Source organism: Mustela nivalis (assembly GCF_964662115.1).
Source record: "Mustela nivalis genome assembly, chromosome: 6".
NCBI classification, from domain to species: Eukaryota; Metazoa; Chordata; class Mammalia; order Carnivora; family Mustelidae; genus Mustela; species Mustela nivalis.
The window spans coordinates 155551770-155572947 of record NC_139025.1 but is presented as its reverse complement, the minus strand read 5'-3'; the positions used below and the strand labels follow the sequence as shown (position 1 = coordinate 155572947).

At 62.6% G+C, this 21178-nt stretch overlaps 2 protein-coding genes across 10 annotated transcripts in view; one reads left to right on the top strand and one right to left on the bottom strand.

The window, feature by feature from the left end:
• Nucleotides 1-281: 281 nt before the first annotated feature.
• Nucleotides 282-8992, bottom strand: SH2D7 (SH2 domain containing 7). 3 transcript variants are annotated; one of them, XM_082734401.1, is made up of 6 exons: nucleotides 8231-8992; nucleotides 6954-7043; nucleotides 4403-4568; nucleotides 3978-4190; nucleotides 2147-2833; nucleotides 282-1134 (listed from the first exon to the last, which is right to left on the bottom strand). In XM_082734401.1, the coding sequence occupies exons 1-6, from the start codon at nucleotides 8404-8406 to the stop codon at nucleotides 991-993; spliced, it is 1476 nt and encodes a 491-aa protein (XP_082590527.1). In that variant the 5' UTR covers nucleotides 8407-8992; the 3' UTR covers nucleotides 282-990. The 3 variants fall into 3 exon arrangements, with proteins under 3 accessions (XP_082590527.1, XP_082590525.1, XP_082590526.1); XM_082734399.1 differs by having other exon boundaries at nucleotides 1042-2833; XM_082734400.1 differs by having other exon boundaries at nucleotides 1042-2833; nucleotides 4451-4568.
• Nucleotides 8993-17465: 8473 nt separating this feature from the next.
• TBC1D2B (TBC1 domain family member 2B) overlaps nucleotides 17466-21178 on the top strand; it is a 59186-nt gene continuing 55473 nt past the window's right edge. For 4 of the 7 annotated variants that reach the window (XM_082736260.1, XM_082736258.1, XM_082736259.1 and 1 more), the window contains exon 1: nucleotides 17474-17819. In XM_082736260.1, the coding sequence (XP_082592386.1) occupies nucleotides 17496-17819 (324 nt within the window). In that variant the 5' untranslated portion in view covers nucleotides 17474-17495. Of the gene's footprint in view, nucleotides 17820-18526; nucleotides 19002-21178 lie in introns of those variants that run through there. The other 3 variants (XM_082736252.1, XM_082736261.1, XM_082736256.1) reach the window with 2 other exon arrangements.

Here is a 21178-nt window from a genome sequence, read left to right as displayed (position 1 = left end):
CGACACGGGGCTGCTTGCCGCAGGCTCCCGGGAGGCAGGGGCTCCCTCGGGCTCACTCTTCATGGGGAGAGGCGGCTAAGGGGACATTCCCGCACAGGTGTGAGGCGGGCCAAGGCCACTGAGGGACATGGGTAGGCAGGGTGGGGGCCACAGTGCTCCTTCTGGGGACGGTCAGTTTGTTTTCTGCCTCTGGGGACTGTGGGCGGGGAGCAGAAGACCAGCTACTCACCCTTACACAGGTGGGGACGTGGGGGACAGGGGAAGTGGGACACAGGTGGGGACGTGGGGGACAGGGGAAGTGGGACGCAGCAGGAAGGACCCTGGGGGACGGGGATCCAGGAGTGCCTGTATCCAGAGCTGCTGTGTGGGCCTCCTGGCGTGAGAGCCGCCCCTCGCGGCCAGGACAGGTGGGAGCCAGAGGGCAGGGAAGGGTGACCTTGTCGAACGGATGGGCAGTCCACACCCGACTGGCTCCAGAAACGCTCAGGACCATGTCTCAGGCGGACCCTGGCAGGCAGGCTTGGGGTGTGTGCTGAGGGGCTAACCAGAACCTCAGGCAGCTTACTCCCCCTCTGCAGACCTTGGTTCCTCCGTCTGCAGCACAGAGGGGTTGGTGAGGGCCTGGCGGGACCGTGTGGCAGGGCTACAATAAGGCAGGGGGCAGAGAAGGGCCAAGGGAGCTGCTGCTGGGAGCCCAGCGCCTTCGGGCCAGAATTCTTGCTTCAAAGGCTTCTGAACCCCGCTGCTGGGAGGGCCCCCAGCACGGGAGCTGGCTTGGGTCTCAGCTCAGAACGGCCACCCCAGCCCAGGGCCCACCTGGGCTCAGTAAGTGGTCAGGGAGCCCGGGCCTCAGTTCATCTTGGAGATGGGGTGCTGCCCTGCCTGTGGTCAGCCCCCCGCCTCTCCGGCCCTGACACCCCCCACTCCTCTCGGGGGAGAGTGAGGGGCCGGGGAAGCCCGCCGGTGAGCTGCTAGAAGGAAGCTCAGCGCTCAGGACTTGTGCTTCTTGTCGGTGAAGAGGAGCCTCCAGAGCTTGTCGGGCTGCAGAGAGGGAGGAGACACTGGGGCCTGGAGGCCCTGGGCGGAGAGAGGCGCGGCACCGGTCGGTCGCTGGGGCCCAAGCCCAAGAAAGGCCTGCTGGGAGGATTGCTGGTTGTTCATGAGCCTCATGGTGCCAGAAATGGCACAGCCAGCCCCAAACCCCGCCCCGTTCTGGGTGAAGGACCTGTATCTTCTGAGAAGGCTAGGGGAGGAGGGGGTCTCCACAAGGAGGGACCGGAGAGGATGTGGGCTTTGCAGTGATGGGGGGTGGGGGGGCGGGAACTGCCATGGGATGTGGCTTCAGGGTTCCTCGAGGGCCTGCCTGCCAGCAGGGCCTGTGGTCCCAGCAGAGTCAGGACCTCTGTGGTGCCCCGCACTGCACTGGGTGCACACCCCGCCCCGGGATGTGTGGGAAGGCCTTTCAGCAAGGACCTCAGGTTTCGCTGCCCAGACCTCGAGGGTCTGTGTGAGCTGAGGTCCGAAGCTGTCCCCATGAGGAGTGGACCCTTCCTGCCCACTGGCTCGGGGTGCAGGTAGAGCGTGCTGAGGCCGAGGGTGCCTGCGCCCCGTGGGAGCCCCTGCCCTCCACTTCCCCCACCGGTCCTCAGAGCAGAAACCCTCCATTTGACAGCTCTGTCTGGCTGTCTCTGGGCTGCGTCCTGAGCAGGGGAGTACGTCTAGCCTTGCCCTGTGGCAGACAGTTGTATAGAGGAAGAGAGGGAGGTCCTGGGTCGGGTTGCTGAAGGAAAACAAGCAGTGATTGTAGTGTTTGGGACATAGTCTCAGGAAGGCCTGCCAGGGAAGCTGCCTCCCCGGAGCCACGTGGCTGGGGGCAGCTGGGCCACAATGAGGGTCTGGCACAAGTGGCTTGGAGGGCGCCAGGACTCTTGGTCTGCAGAGAAAGCCCTCAGAAGGGCCTAGAAGACCACACCTTACATTCAAGCTGAGCCACAGCCCCTCCCACCACCTCCAAGCATATGTTACTTCTAGGAAATCCTGGGCCCCTCGGAGCAGTAGCAGTGACCCGACCTGCTCGTACATGAAGGCCACTGATCCCTCTCACCAGCAGGGGCTGGCAGCCGCCCCACCCCCCTGTGGAGCCCACCTTGTGTGTCCGTCCAGTCTCCTTGCTCCTGGCTGCTGGGATTTGTTCATAGGTGTTCCCGGGCTCAGGGAGCTCTGGGGCCCCTGAGAGTCTCTTGTAGCCATGGTCTGTGGATCCTGGTGGCCTGCTAGTTGGAGGACTGGTCCCGGGACATGGGGGCCTGGGTGAGCCACCCCAGTGCACTGGGACCTCCGCATAGGCACTGCCTTCTTGGTCGGGCTCTTCCCCGGGCTCTGACAGGGGACCTTCTGTCTGCAGGAGCTGATAAGTGTCTGCAGAAGTGCCCTGGGAGCCGGGCGGAGCCCTGTGGCTCAGTTTTGGAGATGCCTGGCTCCAGGGGGTGGCGGAGGATCCCAGGGCCTGAGAAGCGGGGGGCAGAAGGTGGCCCCGGGCTGTGGGAGGCCCTGTGGGACCCTGCTCAGGACTCACCCCAGAGAAGGCAGGCCCCAGGCCATCAGGCCTGTTCTGACCTCCAGCCGAGAGTCTCTTGAGGGACTCCTTGCCTGGGGAGCTGGGCTGGCTGCCCCCTGGAGCTGGCCTGGGTCTGCCGGACACCTCTGGGCCCAGGCCTAGCTGTGCCTGGTTCAGCTTCCTCGGGTCTGAGTAGATACTGTTGTTGGGGCTTCCAAAGGACTCATCCAGAAGGGAGGCACTCCTCTCAGGGAGGGGAGGCACCTTCCCGGGGACCTGGGGACAGAAACAGAACCCCTGGAGCACTCTCCCATCGCTAAGATGCCCTCAGGTGAACGGGAGCTCTCGGCCAGCCGCAGCCCCTGTCCTGGCTCAGTTTACCTCACTGTCCTGTCCCTGTCAGCCCCCACACTCCGAGTCGAGTCTTTGGCATTGGAAGCCAGCAGGCACTACCCAAGTTCATCCTGCCCTGTCCTCCCTCCCAAGTGCTCCATTGGCCTCTCAGAGCCCCTGAGCCCCTCCACTCACTGCTTCCCCCCCTTCAGAATAGACTGTCACCCCCAAGGCTGTCATTTGTGTGTTTATTCCCTAAATGCCGGCTGGGCACCAACTCTGGGCCAGACATGGTTCCAGGTGCCAAGGACTTGATGGGCAGCAAGGCCTACTCTGAAGTCTGCTTTCTACCCTGGGAGATGGACAGCAGACCAGTCTGTTACATGGTTTCATGTGCCTGACACATAGGATAGCATGTCACAAGATGGTAAGCTGTCAGGTCGTGATTTGTCCCATGAATGGGATAGACAGAATGACAGGTGGGAAGGGGTCTTTCCTGTGGTCTTGGCCCTTCTGGAGAGATGACATGCAAGCAGAGAAAGGAGGGCAAGCAGCTATCTGGGAGGGAGAGTATTGCAGCAAAGTTAAAGCAAGTGCAAAGGCCCTGGGGTGGGAGTAAGATTGGCGTGTTCTGGGAAGGTGCCAGAGAGGTCGGAGAAGAGGGTGCAGAGGGGAGGTAGCAGGACCCCTAGTGAGGCCTCCCGTGGACTCTGGGAAAGGCTTCATCTTGTTTCCAAACGTTAGGAGAGGCCTGGGGTCCCTGCATGCTGTGGTCTGCTGCATAGGAGGAAAACCTCTCTGAGCCCCTCCCAGGGGTGCTGTGGGGGAGAATGTCCTCTCATAGACACCACCTCCCACCTCGTTCCCCGATAGTTTAGAGGAATTTCAGGCCATTTCCTGCCCATTTTCTCATTCAAGCCTCAGAAGAACTGTAGAAATGGTAAACTGAGGCAGCCCCAGCAGGCCAGAGGTGGCCCAGGGGTGGGTGAGCCCACACCTCTGAGCCTGGAGCTCAAGCCCCAAAGGCCTAGGCCAGACCTGTGGGCCTGGTGCGTGATGGACCCACTGGGCTCCCGATGCTGCTTACCGCCACGCCCCCCTCCTCCGAGAAGCTGCAGGAACTTGCATCCCGGCTCTTCTTGGTTTGGAGGAAGGAGACCTGTGGCTTGGGGCAGGGGCAGGGGCTGGCAGCCTCGTCCAGGACCTCTGCTGGCGAAACTGTGACGGCTGGGTTATCCGGGCCCAGATGGGTGTGGTGGAGGCCCAGGGTGATAGCATCATATAGATCATTGTCCTCCGGCTGGGCAGTGGGGGCACAGCAGGAGCGTGGTCACTCACTCCCTGCTGACCTCCCACGGCCTGACACAGAGGGACCCACACAGGCTCCGCAGGGCCCTGACTTCAGGGAAGGTGCTTCCTCAGCCCACCCTCCTCAAATGGGACCAGGACTCTGCACTGAGTGCCTGGGGGCACCCCACCCCACCCCTGCACACCCCGGGTAGGGGTGCCTACCCGCGGGCAGGCAGCAGACAGGGTCTCCCCAAAGGGCTCCAGCTGCACCTCCTGGTAATGGCGAACGAGGTCGGCCAGGGTGCCGTGGCTGTGCGTGTCCCCCGAGACCAGGTAGCGCCGGTCCCGCAGCTGGTTGATGACGAAGTGCCGACAGCGGTCGCTGCCCCTGTTAAGGCAAACAGGTGTGGCCAAGGGCGGTCCAGCCTCGGCGCCAGCACCCGCCGGCCGCACAGCCCTCCGTGTGTCCCTCTATAGCGGGACCTGGAGTCCCGGTGCCCAGCCTCGCGGGTGGCCATGAGGGGTCGGGAGCCAGGGAGTGGCTTCCAAACACGGGCCTCAGGTGGCAGGGAAGCCCCCAGGTCCGCCTGGTGGGGCGAGGGCGGCACCCAGCGTGGCGCCACAGTGCCCGGCAAGGCGATGTTTTAGAGAATCAAAGTCCATGATGAACAGAACACCAAAATCTTCGACCAAAGCGTGGTCCGGCCCTGCACTTCCTCGGCGCGCCCCAAACCCCTGGACTCCCGGCCCCGCCCCCAGGCGCGGGTCCTTGGCCGCCCTCCCGGGGACACGTCCTCCCGGCGGGACCGACCGCTGCTGCAGTGAGGCGCCCGCGTCCGCAGTGCGCACAGCGACGGTTCCCGCACCGGAGCGCTCCCGCCTGCAGGCCCCTGTCCGGCCCCGCGCGGCTGTGGTGCGTCCCCTCCTGAAGTCCCGGGGCCTCGATCTCCCGCCCGGCTCCTTGCCCCAACCCTCCGTCTTAGAGCGACCGGGTCCGCGCCCAGCGAGCGCCCCGCCCGGATGCCGCGAGGTCCCCTGCGGGCAAACACGCGCGTCCGCCCCCGTCTCCGCGCGTCCGCTCGTTGGCAGACTCGGCTCTGCTAGGAGCGCAGCCGCCGCGGGCATCCTCGTGCCGGCTCTGGGCGCGCAGGGGCGGCTCCCGAGCCGACTGCAGCGCGGGTAGCGGGGGCTGCGGGGGCGCCGCTGTGCGGCTCCGCGGCTCGCGGCCGGTGTTCTCCGAAGCCCCTGCGAGCCGCGCGGGAGCCGAGCGGCGGAGCGCACCCTCGCCAGACCCTCGCGGCTCCTCCTCCCGCCGTGCGCTCACTTGGGCTGCGGGCTGCGTTTGTACTTCCCGGGAGAGGGACGCCGCGGGTCGCCAGGCCCGGTGCCCTCCGGACAGCCCCGTCTGCGAAGCGCCGTTCCAGCCTTTCCCCGCTGTGTACCGCGTCGTCTCTGTCCCTGGTTCTCCGCAGCTCCTCGCGTGTTCTGCCCTCGCTAGACACGCGCACTACGATTCGTGACTTCTCCCGAGACTTTGGCATCTTCTGAAGAGCCATCTTGTGAAGTTTTCATTTTAAAGAAACCCCCGTGTCCACCTTCTCGTTCATGGTTAGTAGGTCTGGTCTTAAGGAATCTGTCTTTCTCGAAGTCTTGAAAATTTTTCCTGTTTTCTTTTAGAAAGGTCCTGCTTTGTTTTTCTCACTCAGGGCTGTGATCCTGCTAGAATTTGTTGACTTCTGTGTATGGCGTGAGGTGGGGGGTCATTGTTTTCCATCTGGATATCTGACTGCTCCCGAGCTTCTTGCTGGAAGGACCTGCCATTCCCCACAGAACTGCTGGGAAGCAGGTGACCACAAGCGCGGGACTGTCTCTGGACCCCAGGGTGCCCACGGGTCCATCTACCCATCATGGACCTCTGAGCAATTGTATAAGTTGGCATCCCACCCAAGCCGTGTTCAGGAAAAGGAGCCCTGATCCTGAAAAGACATTTGGAAGCTGCCGAGCTCACGTATTTCAAAGTGCTTAGGTAAGTACCTGGCACACAGAATAACAATTCCCGTTTAGGTAGAACTGATGTTTGTTTGGTCAATAGGACATTCAGCCCCTGTGCCAAGCATGTTTCAATGTGTAAACCTGTCCTACCCATTCAGCGATCCTGCTACGTCTGTACTACAGTGTTTCCAGCCTACAGATGGAGAGACAGAGGTGCAGGGATACCCTCGCGCAAGGTCAGGATTGGGGCAGTCTAAGCAGGAGCTAACTTTGAATCTGATCTGAGGCCTTTGAGGTGCATGGGAGCCCTGGCCTCGCTTCCTGATGGGGAGGAGGCTTCTTCCTTCCTCCAGCTCTGCTTTCCCAGACCCAAACTCCTCTCCAACCCGGGCCTGATGTCACCACCTCCCTCGGTTTTGTGCTGGTCGTCCTGCCCTCTGTTTTGTATCGTAGCCTCATCCTTTCAAGGGTTCCCACGGGCCTCACCTGTTCAGGCTCTGTCTTTAGGTCCTCCATCCACAGCAGGACCCTGACCAAACGGCCCTGCCCTCCTGCACAAGCCCTCCTCCCCAGGAACCCGCTGCCCCCAGCCCCTTGTGGCTCCCCCAATGCCCCCTGCCCACTTCCTCCGAAGGCTGCTGCCTCCCATCCCGCGGCCAGTGCTGCACAGTACAGAGGGAGGCAAAGGGGCTGGGGGAGCCAATGCCCAGGGAAAGCCAGGCAGTGCAGGCTGTGGGGGCAAGGCGGGCTCAGGGGCCTCGCTGACAGCTCCCTCTCCTACCTGTAGGACAAGATGTAGCCAGTAGCCCGGTCGCTGAGGCGGATGAGGAAGGAGCCGAGAGCTTTGTCCCCAAGCAGCTGCTCTGTCTGCCTGGGCAGAGATGTGTAATTAAGAGGGGCCTGTGCCCGTGTGGCAGCAGCAGTGAGCAGACTCAGCCTGCCCCAGAGTCCCTGCTGGCCGCTCCCTTGGGTACAGATCTCCAGCTCCCACAGGGGACTCTCAGACCTGCAGCTGCTACCGTGGTCTGTGTGCGCTTGAGCATCCAGCAAACTCCAGACTCGGGGTTGGGCTGGGCCTGAGTGCTGAGGCCCCCCCGCGCCACCCTCCCCTGCAGCCTCACGGGCAGGTACAACAGCCACTGACCCTGGCTGCCCACTCTCCACCTGAATGTCTCTGTAGTAAGAATGAATCTCTATCACCAGAGATTTTTAGGTCTGGGGGCTCCCTGCCTCAGGACCACTGTACGGTTGTGCAGGCTGTGCACAACACATGTTTCTACCAGGAGAAGGTGCTGTTTTGCCCAGAGCTTGATTGCAAGGGCGATTCCTAGACTCTCATCTCCCTCCATGTCCCTTCCAGCCCGAAGCAGCCACGGCCATTTCTGGATGGCACCAAGTATTCTGGAGAGGTGATGGAAAGTTCCAGCTCTCTTCTGGTTTGGCAGTACCTGGACCACCTGCTCGCTCAGCGCTTACCAAGTGCCGGCTCCACGCAGGGCCCACGCCAGAGTTTGCAAGCCCAGCACTAAATGAAAGTGCCAAGCCCCTCACTCGAACATCGAGCCTCTCAAGACGGTTAGGGTTAGGGTTAGAGCCGCACACCAAGCGTGGCCAGCCCTGGTTGACGGCCAGCGCTGAGCCAAGAGCGCCAGGGGGAACCTGCCGCTCCTCTGTCTCGTGCTCAGGCTGCTGGCAGGGGCCGCGCAACCCGAACGCTGGCCCCATGTCGCCTCCACAGTGGGGCAGCGCACGTCCAGGCTGGCCCAGGTCGGTGCCCACTCAAGACAGTGCTCACCCTCCCTGACGAGTGTCCGGCTTGCATGACAGAAGAGATGACAGCCCTCCAGTCCTTGGTTCTCCAGGACGGGTCCCAACGCACCCTGCCCCTGCCCCGTCCCTCTGCTAGACCACCCTCAGAGTGGCCCAGCACTCGCCTGCCCTGCCCACGTGGCGCCCCTCAGTCTGCTCCCTGCCTGGCCCAGGGGGGCCGCAGAGATCCGTCTTGTCCCAGGGGGGCCCCAGGCAGCTCTCTCACGGCGGGGGACGGGGCAGCCTTACTTGCGGGTGATGAATCCGTGAAACCAGGGGGGCAGGGCTCCATCCTGCAGGATGAAGGGTGCCTGTGTCTCCGTGAACCATGTCAGGGCCAGTTCCTGCAGCTTGGCGAGGGCCTGGCTGTCCCCCACCTCCTGGGGCCCCCTCTGCAGGCACGGCTGCTTCGGGCTGCCCTCCATTCTGGCCAGCTAAGTGGAAGCAGCGGGCAGACCACCCACAGGCCTCTATATCTGTGAGCGCCCCGCTCATTTGCCTGAGTCCTTGCCCGCCCCAACGCCCAGCCACCCCCACACACAGGAGCCCTATTGTCACCGCTCCTTCCTGACTCCGGGGCGAACACCTTGTGTGGCTGGAGACACTGGGGGGAGCGTCCTATGAGCAGCGAGGTTGGGGGGTCTGGATCCCAGGAGAGACCTCGGACTTCTAGACCCCTCCCCCAACCCCCAGCCTCTGCCTCTGCCGAAGCCAGGCCCTGGCTAAGGTCCTCAGCCCAGCAGCTCTTAGTAAAGCAGGGGCTTAAATTCCCTCAGTCCTCGTGGATGCCGCTCGTACTTGGGTGAAGTTGTGCGCTGATGACTCTCTCTCCTCTCAAGATGCATCGAGTGCCTGCCGTGCGCCGCGTGCCCCAGGCCCTGGGAATCGGGTTGTACAGCGGAGAGCATCTCTCCCTCATGGCGTGGACACGGACCGTTGATAAGTCCACGTACAGAACACGGTGTCCAGTGTGATGGGCACCCCAACAGCAGCGGGGGGGAAGAGGGCGTGGCTCCTGTCCCTAAGGGGTGGGGTCAGGGGTCAGGGGTCAAGTGGGGGGTCTGGCCAGGAGCAGGCAGGTGCCCGGGGAGGGGAGAAGAGAGGCTGCTCACCTGCGGGGGGATGGGGGGGTCTTTGCTGGAGGTCTGGGAGAACAGTGCAGACCTTGGTGGAGCTGATGGAGAAAGACCTCGTGTCACAAGCATTTTGAGAGCCCTGTCCCAGTGTGGCTGATTTTCACCGGGGCACCATGTGTTCTGTCATGTGCATTTAAAAGCGCAATTCTGAAAAGTTCAGGGGCATCGCCAAATCCCAAAGGGGAAGCTGGGGGAGCTGGGGTCTGACGCAGAGGCGGTCTGCTGCCCAACTGAGGCCCGAGCTGGGGTCTGACGCCAACTGAGGCCCGAGCTGGGGTCTGACGCAGAGGCGGTCTGCTGCCCAACTGAGGCCCGGCACGTATTCAAATGCAAAGAAATGTGTTTTTATGATTTTCCATGAAGCACTCTCTCCCCACCTCCCTTTCAGGCACTGCTCTCCTGGGCAGAACCAGGTCATTTGCATAGGAAGACAAAGGTGTTTTGTGCTCTACGGACCAGGGTGAGGATCCCCAGTGGGGCCAACAGGCCAGAGTCTGTATCTGCTCAGATGACAGGTGAGGCCCAGGTCTGGGGCCATCGGGGGTTCTGTGAGGGGCTGTGGGACGGTGCTCTCTGACAGCGTCGCAGACCCTGCTGCTCGGTCCCCGCCATGGTCACCTGCGGGGACACTGATGTGCCCGTGCCCCTTCAATTCTGCTGCCTGGGGCGCCAGGAGGGGCTTGGCCTGGGACCCTGGTCCCCGCTGGCTGGCTCTGCAGCTCTGAGGTCAGTCCTAAACCTCACCACCTCTTGGTGCCCTCGTCTATATAAATGGAGGGTAGAAACCACCCAGGTAGGGTTTGGGGCGTCAGAAGCCGGTGCATGCAGGCCGGTGGCTGGAAGGGACGCATGTGGACCAGAAACGTCAGCCCCTGCTCCAGGTGTCTGTCGGATCTACACCTCCTGGTGCCGGGTTCTCCTCCCAAGGTCACACTCCTCCTGGAGGACCCGTACCGGGCAGCAGGCCATCCCAAAGGGGATCCTGCCAGAGGGTGCCCAGTCTGGCCTGCCCTCCTAGAGGCCACCCAAGGTCTGTCCGGCTGTCCTGACTGGACCCCCAGCTCCAGCCCCGCACATCTCCTTTCCTGAGCCCGTGCAGTGGTGGCAGGAGCCCAGCATGGCCTCCTGAGTGAGTCCTAGCGCTGTTGTTCGTGGACATAACGTCTTCATGCCCTTAGTTATTCCGTTAGTGGCGTGGATATGCCCCCCGACACGAGGGCGCGGAGCACAGGGCGCGGAGCACAGCGTGGAGCACAGGGCGCAGAGAACAGCATGGAGCACAGCGTGGAGCACTGCGCGTGGAGCACAGAGCTCAATTCTCTTCTCTCCATCATCTGCTCCGTTCTCTAGTCTGTTCTGTGCCTGGGACAGGACTTGGCACAGTTGCTTGCCCAACAGGCACATTTCATTTAACTTAAATTCTTTACTTAGGTTTCACTTAAATTCGAGTTAGTCAAGATACAGCGGGTCATTAGCTGTGAGGGTAGAATTTAGCGACCCATCACTCGTGTGTAACACCCAACGCTCATTCAATAGGCATGTTTTAAATTATCATCCAGGTACAGGATACACCCACATGGCATTCAAAAATAAAAAATATAAGAAGGTATCTGTACCGGCACTTTCCGCCCAAGCATTAAAACCCATGCCCCAGGTCCTTCTCCCTCCCACGGGGACCCAGGGCCGCCCCCTGCCAATGTCCTTCCTGGGTTTCCCTGTGCACAGCCGCCTTGATCCGCACATTCTTATTCGAAGGGCAGAGTGCCAGGCGGCGTTCTGTGCGTGCACAGTGTTTCGCTTTATGAAACAATCCGGACCCCGTCCTGGAGCCCTGCCCGTAGGGGGATGCCTGGGTGCCACGTGGGCTGCAGCCGTGGGACATTCCCGCTGTGGCTGCACCGTATGCTTCTCACTTGATCTCTTCTAATGTTCCTCTATTTCAACGTCGTGGCAGTGGAAGGCCTCTTGCACACTCAACCTTGCACAAGCATGAGAACACCCACAGAACACAGTCTCCCATGGGGCCCCTCCACTCAAAGGGGGCTTTTGCTCTGTAGTTTTGACAGATGTTGCCAAATTGCCTTCTTTCGGGGTCGTATCCATCTGTGCTCAGTGGAAGTTGGAGGAGTGGGCAGATGCGGGCATAATATTTTCAAGCTCAGTCATTTTGGGTCTCCCACTGGCAAGGAACACCGGGGGGGGGGGGCTGATGCTGGTTGAGAGAGGTCCCCAGTATCACTAGGACTGTTTGGCGCCTTGATGCTGCTGAGCAGCTTTGTTTCTGCATGGCCACAGGTGTGGAGGGGGCCCGAGCAATGCCCTCGGGGCCCCCCGCTCCCCGCTCCCAACCAATGCACTTTGCAGCCACAGGAGGATGGCCAGGTCCTAGAAACGCAACAAGGGCCAGTAAAAATGTCTGGGACCCAAGCGAGGAAACAGCCCCCCAGCCCGCACCAGTGTTGGCTCCAAAATCCAGAAAGAGAAAACCTTAAAATCGCAATAAATAAGTGTGTACGCAAATGTCTGTACAGTGCAGAATTGCATCAGCTTTATTAAGGGTTCATAAAGGAGTCCTCCCACCCGAAACGGTTTGGAGGTCAGATGGTCCCCCGCAGAACCCCCAAGTGCGCAGGAAAACTGCCAAGAAGTGATCACCAGCCGCCAATTTAATGAATTCTCAAAGCCAAATCATTCCAAAACAAAATCATGAAAATAGCATTTTCCCAAAAGTTAAAAGCAAACACACACACACACACACACACACACTCACACATTTTTAAAATAGTGTAAAATGAGACTGTTATTTCAGAATCATATGTACATATCTGCTAGGAAGTGAAACGGAGTCTCCACAGACTGTCTTGGACCGAGCACCCCTGCTCTGGCCTTCGGGCGTGCTGTGGAGGAAAGGGAGACCCTCCCCGTGCGCCACCTCTCGGTCTTAGTGTCAAGAACAAGTGAACTTCTTTCTCCGCAGATGATCTGTCTCAGCAGTGAGGTCTGAGTCCAGGCAAAGCTGAAACCCTGCCGACTGTGAGGCTGGAGGAGAGGCAGCCACGTGGAGGTCTGTCTCGGTGCACTGGGAAGATCGGGGTCAAAGACCGAATGTGAAGAACCCTGTTCTAGGGGCACCAGGGTGGCTCAGTGGGTTAGAGCTTCTGCCTTCGGCTCAGGTCATGATCTCAGGGTCCTGGGATCGAGCACCGCATTGGGCTCTCTGCTCGGCAGTGAGCCTGCTTCCTCCTCTCCATCTGCCTGCCTCTCTGCCTACTTAGGATCTCTCATGGTCAAATAAGTAGATGAAATCTTAAAAAAAAAAAAAAAACAACAACAAAAAAACCCTGTTCTACAACTTCTCAGAGGCCAGGTGGCAGCCGTGGCCCTGGCACCCCCCTGCAGCCTGCCCCATGGCCCTGGGGTTCCCCCCCACCCAACAGCCTGCCCTGCTGCCCTGGGATGACATCCCCCCCGACTGCTGGGAGCATGGAGCCCGACCATGGCAGGTCCAGGATGATGTGCCAGGCACTTCAAATACACCCCGTTTCCTCCCCTCCCTGTCACAGGCTCGGTGACCGCAGAGGTGTGAAACAGACCCAGGACCGGGAAGGCCTGGCCTGGTCCGGACAGAGCAGGAGGTGGTGCCAGGCCACCCCCACACCCCCCTCTTCCCGCCCCCGCCAGCGGAACCACAGCTTCGCCTCTGCCCTACCCCCGTGGGGGGTGCCTTTCCCTGCCAGGCCAGTTCCGTACCTTATCTTCCAAACGCACTCCAAAACAGACCCCAAGTGGGCTCTTGCTGGGTGTCCTCATGTCCCTGCCCCTCCCTTGGGGACCCCCCCAGCCCTGCTCCCCTCATTGCTCAGCCTAAGTCAACACCTCTTACCCCTTTGGGAGACCCCTTCGCCCAGCCAGGAGGCCCTCTCCCCCCACCTCCCACATGGGCCTCGCAGGGGGGCTGCGAAGGGGGAAGCCTGCAGGCAGGGGGGCGGGGGGGGAGCCCTGAAGGCAGGTGGGCTGCTGTCCTGGGCACAGAGCCAGGCTGAGAAACAGGACAGGGAACAGGAGGACCCGGGTTCTCTGGCCCTGCAGCCCCATTGCCCGCCCCTGGGTCCAGGCTTCAACTGCTGCCTGGGCTGCGGGACTCCCCCTCAGTCCGGTGCAGGCCTCCTCTGCCCACCCTCTGCCCTCCATCAGCTCCCTGGGGCAGCCAGGCCTCTGCCGGTTAGAGCCCTGGAGCCCTGGCCCCTGGGGCTGGGAAGGTGGCCAGCACCTCGGGGACCTCCCTCTAGGAAAGGCAATCACAAGGTGTGGAGATTTGCCTGCCCATTTGGTAGGGAAACTAGGCTTTCTGGAAACCAGGGTCTGCACATCCAGGCCAAGAGACGGTCCCTGGGGCCGGGGTGGGGGAGGGGTTTGGGGTTCCTCTCCGCAGCCGCCTGGCCTGCCCAGCACGCTTCCTGCAGCGGGCAGCACAGCCGGAGTCACAGAGCCCCTCTTCCTTCCCTCCCACCACCCTGCCAGGGCAGGAGGCACGGTGCGGGGCTGTGTGGACGTGCACGTGGACCGCCGTCTCCCCGGAGCCCGTGGTGAGGCCTCCCCGTGGGGCTGCTCCCCGGGCCCTGCCGCCGGCCGGCTCCCTCGGTTCCTTCTCCAGCACCGGGCCCTGAACTCCATCCCCTCCCTCCCAGGCCAGCTTCCTCCGCACGTGCTCTGGGGTCAGCAAGGTCCTCCTGAGATCCCTGAGATCCCCCCGGGCCTGACCTCGGGATCCCGTGCTCTCTGCCTCAGGCACAGGAGGGCTCCGTCCCCACCATTTCTCCGGGCAGCGGGCAGCAGGCAGCGAGGTGGGGTGGGGAGGGGGAGCTGCGGTTAGGGCCCAGGGAACACGCAGACCTGTGACCCCGCAGGGGTAATGCTTACACTGGCCACAGGGCAGGATGGAAGAGAGCCCGGAAGGGAGGGATCGGTTGGCTGTGATGCCTCAAACACTCAAGAAGCTGGAAAGAGGAGTGTCCACTGGTCCCAGGAGCTGCAGGACGAAGGCCCACGGGCCCACTGGGCCTCAGCTGGCCACCCAGCCCCTGGCAGTACAGGTGGGAAACGGCAGCCCAGAGAGGGCACAGACAAGTCTGAGGACACACAGCGCAGCAGGCAGTGAGGTCTCTCCTCTCTGGACTCCCCGCAGAACTGCAGGGCTCCTGCTGCTGTGTCAGGACAGTGACCTGGCAGGCTTGTTTCCCGGGGTCTGAGAGGCACAGGGGCTGCGCGTGGCCCGGCTTCTCACCCCATTCCTCTCGAGGGAAACTGGCCCAGGATGAGTCACTGGCTCTGTGTCCCTGGGGCTTGCCCAGAGGCTGGCCATGTGGGAGCACGCTCACTGCCCAGATTTCCCCTTTTGGGTAAACAGCAGCCACTTCCTCCTGGGTTGGCCACTTCCTTCTGGTCACTAGGCTCCAAGAGGCTAGAGGGGGCAGACCCTGAGGCCCCAAGCAGGCCTGTCCTAGACATGGGGAGGGGGGACTACACAGGCTGGACCCTGGCCACAGGATGCGGACGTCCAGCTAGGAGACTTGGGGACCTGAGCCACGGAGGAGGGGCCACGAGGGAGGGCCCAGGAGCCGGCAGAGTCCCCGTGCACGACGGCCTTGAGCAGGGGACCTGCCTGGAAAGGATGGGAACTGAAGCTGCGTTTGTTCAGCATTTTACATAAACTGACTGAACTTGCCCAAACAGAGGGTGGGGGGGGAAGTGCAGCAGGAGCCGAGATAAGGGCTGTCCTGTAGCCCCTTCGACCCCGGTGTGACACAATGCAGGGTGTGTTTCAGGAAAAAAGCGTCTTGGTTGAGGGAGTGGACAGGGCTGGTGGCCTGGGAGAGGTATAGGGGGTCGGGAGGGGGTCGAGTGGGTCCTGAATTCTCGGCCACGTCTACTCAGCGGGGCTGCAGGGACAGGGACTTTGCTGAGAGGTTGTGGCCACTTTGTCCGGCTTGCTGGGGTCCCAGGACAGTGGGGGCCACGTTCAGGGCCTGGCCAGGGTGGTCTGTTCTGTAGACTCTGAAGGCCCAGAGCCCTCGGCCAGCTCTCAAGGGGCTGACGAAATGTCTGTAGCCTAAAACAGATAAACTGGGGCTCCACGAGGAAGAGCAAAATCCACATTAATACCCATTGAATCAGATGTCCACAAGAAGTACCATTATGGCAATGTCACAGTAATCCTCAACACGTCAGTCCTGTTAGGGGATGCGGCTGGGGTCAGCAGAGTGGGCAACTCCTGACCTTGGGGTCATGAATTGGAGCCCCATGTGGGGCGTACAGGTCACTCAGAAATAAATAAACTTCAAAAAGAAACATCACTCCCTTTGAAAACAATGCGTGGGCTGGATTTCTCTCTCGGCCAGGGCGCCCACACAGACATGGTGATTGCCAAGAAACTGTCAACCAGACATAAAGTAAAATGAATTTCTCACAGTCAGAAAATACCAGCATCATGATTATACAAATGCCTTCAAACATTTTTAGAGCAATGTTTACCATAGAATGTGGGGCATTTTAATGTGTTGGATATGATGTGGGATGTGGCCTGACCCAAGGAAGCCGGGGCTAGAGGCAGCCTCCTCCCTTGCCAGGGGTGGCCGGGAGGGACAGTGGGCTCTGGTGCAGGATGGTCAGGCTGGGGGCCCAGCTTGTCCACTGAGAAGCACAGACAGCAACTGCCGAGGAACGGTAGCGGTCCCTTGTCCAGTCCCATCTGCCCAGGCTGGGGACTCAGCCCTGTGTCTTCCTGACCCTTAGCCGATCTCAGTCTCTGCAAGGTGTATCTGGGCTCAGTTCTGTCCTCTGGGACCACAGGCCACGGCCACCCCCACTTTTGCACACCTGGCTCACAGAGCTGAGGACAGTGGCTGTCCCCCCTCCTCCCTGGCCTCCTGTGCACAGAGCTGCGGCTACACAGAGCCCGTGCTCCCAGCCGGTCCCCTTTCCATGGGATTTCCCAGTCACATCCTCCCCAGCTGCCTCACCCTGCAAGCTGGTTAGTCACTGCTCCTCTCACCCACAGGGCGAGGCCCAGATCCAGCTCGGTTTCCTCTCTCTGGAGGGCGGCCGGCCCCACTGCTGCAGGGCTCCTGCAGGGCACGCTTGGTCCTCCCTGTGTGGGGGCTGGGCCACTGCTGGATTCAAAGCTACCTGCTCAGGACATCTATGTTAACTGTACAGGTCTGGAGGGAGTGCGGAGCACTGCACCTGTAAACCTCACAGGAACAACAGTACGCGCTGTATGATCACATTCTACAGATGAAGATGCTAGGCTCAGAAAGGTCAAGGGACCTAGCCAAGGTCACAGCTCTGGACAGCGGCAGAGCTCCCAGATGAATCCCATCTGCCTGACTCCAGAGCCCACCCTGCACACCGTGTGTCTGGTGCTCAAAGAGCACCTGGGACATGAAGGTGGGGTAGCCGCGCTGTCGCCACCTGTCGCCACCTGCGGGACTGCCGATGGCCCCAGGCAATGGGTGTCCGAGGGTCAGCGGATCCCGCGCTCAAGTGTGGCTGCCTGGGCCGGGAGGCTCACTCGGCCGGCGTGTCTGAGTGGGCGACTGGTTCGGTCCCCTGTCCATCTCAGAAAGCGAGGCCCTCCAGCTTCCCTGGTGTCCTGTCACGCGTCTGGTGAGGACACGCAGAAGGAAGAGGGGTATTTGCTTGGATCTGGCCCCTGAAGCGAAGCCAGAACCTTCTCTCCGTCCTTCCGCGGAGCCGCAGTCCGCACTCGGCGTCACATCAGGTCCAGGCGCCGGACGCAGCGGTCCACGGGGCCGCTGCCCGGCAGGTCCCGCTCGGAGCTACACCTGCTCCGCGGACCCCCGCGCCGCGCCCCTGCAGGCCCGGACCTCCCGCCGTCGGCCAGGACACGCCTCTTCCACGCCCCGAGGCGCCGGTTTCCGCGGTGTTGCTGCGTCTGCCTTCCCGATCCCCCCGACCGGTGAGACCGTGCGCGGTCCGGCTCCCCCCGCGCGTTCCTCTCTGCACCGCGGCCCTGGGCCCACGTGGTCGCGGCGGGCTCGGCCCGTCCTTCCTCGCGCTTCCTCTTTCGGACGACGGCCAGTGTCGCGCGGTCGTGGCGCGTCCCCCGCGTCCCTCCCGGAAGGGCGCGCGGCACAGGTGCTGCGGGGCTCGGGCTGCAGGTGCGCGGAGCCCGAGCGCCTCACGGGCTCGCGCCGTGACGGCGGGACTACAAGTCCCAGGCTGCCTTGCGCGGCCGCGGGCCGTGCGCAGCGGCGGGGCGGGGCGGGGCGGGGCCTGGCGCGCGGGGGCGGCGCGGGGGCGCGGGCGGCGCGGGGGCGCGCAGGGCCGGGGCGGCGGCGGCGGCGGCGGCGGCGGCGATGCCGGGGCCCGGGGCGCGGGCCGACGAGGAGGAGCGGGAGGGCGCGGCGGGGGCGCGGGAGCCGGCGCGGCTGTGCGGGTACCTGCAGAAGCTGTCGGGCAAGGGCCCGCTGCGCGGCTACCGCAGCCGCTGGTTCGTGTTCGACGCGCGCCGCTGCTACCTCTACTACTTCAAGAGCCCGCAGGACGCGCTGCCGCTCGGCCACCTGGACATCGCGGACGCCTGCTTCAGCTACCAGGGCCCCGACGAGGCGGCCGAGCCCGGCGCCGAGCCGCCCGCGCACTTCCAGGTGCACAGCGCGGGCGCCGTCACGGTGCTCAAGGTGGGAGCGGAGCCCGCGCCCGGCGCCCCTCGCCCCGGCGCCCCTTCCCGCCTCGCCCCGGCGCCCCCTCCCCGCCTCGCCCCGGCGCCCCCTCCCCGCCTCGCCCCGGCGCCCCCGTCCCCGCCTCGGCCCGGCGCGCTCCGGCCCCGGTGCCCGCCCCTCACCTGGGCTCCCCCACGCGCGACGCGGACGCCCGGCGCGGCCCCTCGCGCCCGGGGGCTTCTGGCCCTAACGAGCGCCCGGCCCCTTGGTGCTTCCGCTGCCGCTTCGGGTCGGGGGAGGGCGGGCTGACCCTGGACCCCTGGCGGGGTGCGCTTCAGGGCCCCCACCGGTGGTCACCCGCAGTGCGCGCCCCGTGGGGCAGGGGCGTCGGCGACGGTCGCGCAGCCTGGAAGCGGCCGAGCCTGTTCTCCTGCTCCTTGCTTTGCTGGGGGACGTGGGAGGGGGCTGCGCCCGCCAGGGCTGCGCACGTGGCCCGTGCGAGGCGTCCTTCGTCCTGTCGCACAGAAACCCCGCGTGGGACGTCCGGCCGAGGGGCCGGGGCTAGAGTCACCAGTCGTGCTCCTGGTGCCCCGCGCCTCCCCTGGCCTTGCGCCCCCGTCCCCCGTCCCCAGGGGCCCTGGCGCTGGAGCTCACACCTCTCTTCTGGCCTGGCTCCCTGCCTGGCTGCTGGGCGCCCCCACCCGCGTCCTCAGGCTGGGCTTTCTCCCCAGTGGCAGGGCTGGGCTGGGCTGCGGGGCTGGCTCTCCAGGCCAAGCACTAGCACGGTGGGTGTGCCTGCTTCCCTCAGCCCTCTGAGCCCCCGACGTCCCCGAGACCTCCCCGAGCAGGGTCATTCTTACAGCCTGGTCCGCTCAGCCGCTGCCACTCAGGCCCACTGTGATTCCCGGGTCCTTTCCGGCCCCCCGTGCCCTCTGTGGGTGGGGGCAGACAGCCTGCTTCTGCAGGATGCACTAGGACTCCGGCTGACTTGGAAACAGTTGGTGTAAACTTGGGAATGACTCCAGGGAGCGCACAGGGCCTCCTGCCAGAGAAAGGCTTGTCCTCACTGTGCGCGCAGGCCCTGTGTGTCAAATGGATTTCCTGTGGAATTGTTAGTTAAAAGAGAAAAATGGAGCGTCCTGTTTTAGGTTCTCTCAGCCGACTTTGGAGCCGTCTGTCCGTCGTCTCACGGGCAGAAATGTGAGTCATGGAGGCACGACCCCACATGGGGCTGGAGGATCGGGCGGGGAGGGTGGCGGGAGAGCCCAGTGGGCCGGAGCTCGCCTGGGTCTGCCAGCTCCCACCCCTGTGTGTCCCAGCCCCCTCTGGTCTAGGGGGATGCGCGCCTTCTTGTTAGGGGGTTGTGAGCAGTCTGGAAGTGCGGGACTGTCTGGCCCAGCGTAGGCCCTTGTGCGAAATGACGAGGAGCATCTGTGGCCCAGTACGTGGCACAGCCGAGTAACAGAGTGTTTATACAGCAGAGAGCCGGAAGGGCTGACAACTAGTACTGTCCACACGGCAGACGCGTAAAACGGGGCAAGGAGACGGGACAGGGGTTTGCCTGTGGACGGCACCAAGGATGGAAGCGTTGAGAAGCTCCCACTGTGGTCTGTGCCGTGTGGTGAGTGGGGAGTCACGTGGGGTGATGAGCCCTGGATTTAGGATGGACTTGCCGCATAGGAAGACGGGCAGCAGGAGTGGGTCCTGCTGGTGTCCGGTGTGTTTGCAAGTGTTTGTTTCTAGGACTGGGTGGTGGGTGCCCCAGGGCACTTTCTAGCATTCCGTCGATCTACTTGTAGGTTCAGAATATTTTTAAAAAAGGAATCCGCGTTCATGTGGAGTCCTGGGTGACGAACATGGGAAGTTGAGTGTCACGGGATGCCCGAGGCTGAGGGTCTGCTTTACAGAAACGCTGGGAATGGGAGCGCCGGCAGAGCTTTCCGGAAGAAGGGAGCTGAGGAGATGGCGGGGTCCACTCTGAGAGGATGTGTTTTGGTGTAGGGCGTCCCTTTTGAGCCGCAGGAGTAAAACTTGCGTGGCGGTAGAAGTGGGGGTCCGCCATTTAGCTTCCTTGTCACCTGTCAGGTCCTGTAAGCGTTAATGCTTGGCTCGAGGGCTCCTCGGCCAGGGGAGCCCCTGATTTGCAGCGGGGTCTTAGCGTCGCCCGGGACTGAGCCCAGCTCAGGCTTCAGCTGGTCGCATATCGTTTTACAGATACCACATCCCGGGCAGATGACTTATAAAGAAAAGAAAAATCAGCAATTTCCTTCTTGCATTATCATGTGTTTCTTGTTTTGAAGCGTCTCTCAGATGCCTCTGGCACAGCTGTGGTTTCGCTGGGCTTTTTCGAAACGTTTTACTACTTGAGTCTTAATGAAAGCTGATCTTGGAATTTCTTGCTAAGCTTCTCTGTTGCTGAGCTGGGGGATCTGGTCCAGCGCCGTGTTTTGCAGATGAGGGCACGGAGGCCAGAGAGGGGCTGGGATGTGCCTGAGGTCGGGAAGCCAGAACAAGACTCCTCTGAAGGTTGGGACTCCAGGAATATCGAGTGCCCGAGGTGTGGGGTAGGTACTGGCGTGGGAACATCCGTGGTTCGGGATGAGAGAAGGTTTGGTGCTTTTCCCTTCACTGCATTTGATTTCCGTCCTTTCCACGCAGCAAACAAGCATCAGAACACTCGGAAGTTGCCAGGTGGTCAGGCCGAGGCCAGCGGCGCCGGGCGCCGGGCGCCGGGCGCCGGAACGGGGCTGGGGAGGCGGCCCACTGGGCCATCCAGGGGTGTGAGGAGCAGGCGCGTGACTGCCGGGGTGGTAGGGGAGGGCGAGCGGGAACCCGCCTCCCCTGCTGGGTCTCTGCAGCCCAGGGACAGCCGAAGAACTCCCCGCCCTCCACCCCTTCCCTGAGGCCGTTTGGTGCTCAGAAGGACTTGGGGTGGCTTCTGAGCCGCGGAACTACCCAGTCACGCACGCTCAGTCTTGGCCCAGTTTTCTGGGAAGGGTGCGCATTCTCTGCTGTTGAAACGGCTCCCAGCTTAATGACAAACATTTCTTAGCTTGGGTAATCGTCGCGTGTCCCCCACAGAAGAGGGCGGGGAGCTCTGCCTGCCAGCGCCGGGGTCCTGCCCAGCACTCCCGACTGAAGGCTCCCCCTAGGGTCCTCTGAAAAGTCCTCCCCACCCCTTTGTCCTGACTCCACTCCTCACGGGTCTGTTGGGTGTCCCAGCCGGGGCCGACACGAGAGGCCAGCGCAGCGTCCTTCATGCGCACTCCCCGCGGCTTGCCTGGTCCTGCTGCCTGGCCCCGCGCGCCTTACGCCAGGGCCTGCACCCCACTTCCTGGAGTTCGATCCCCAGCTTCCAAGCAGCTTCTGCACAATCT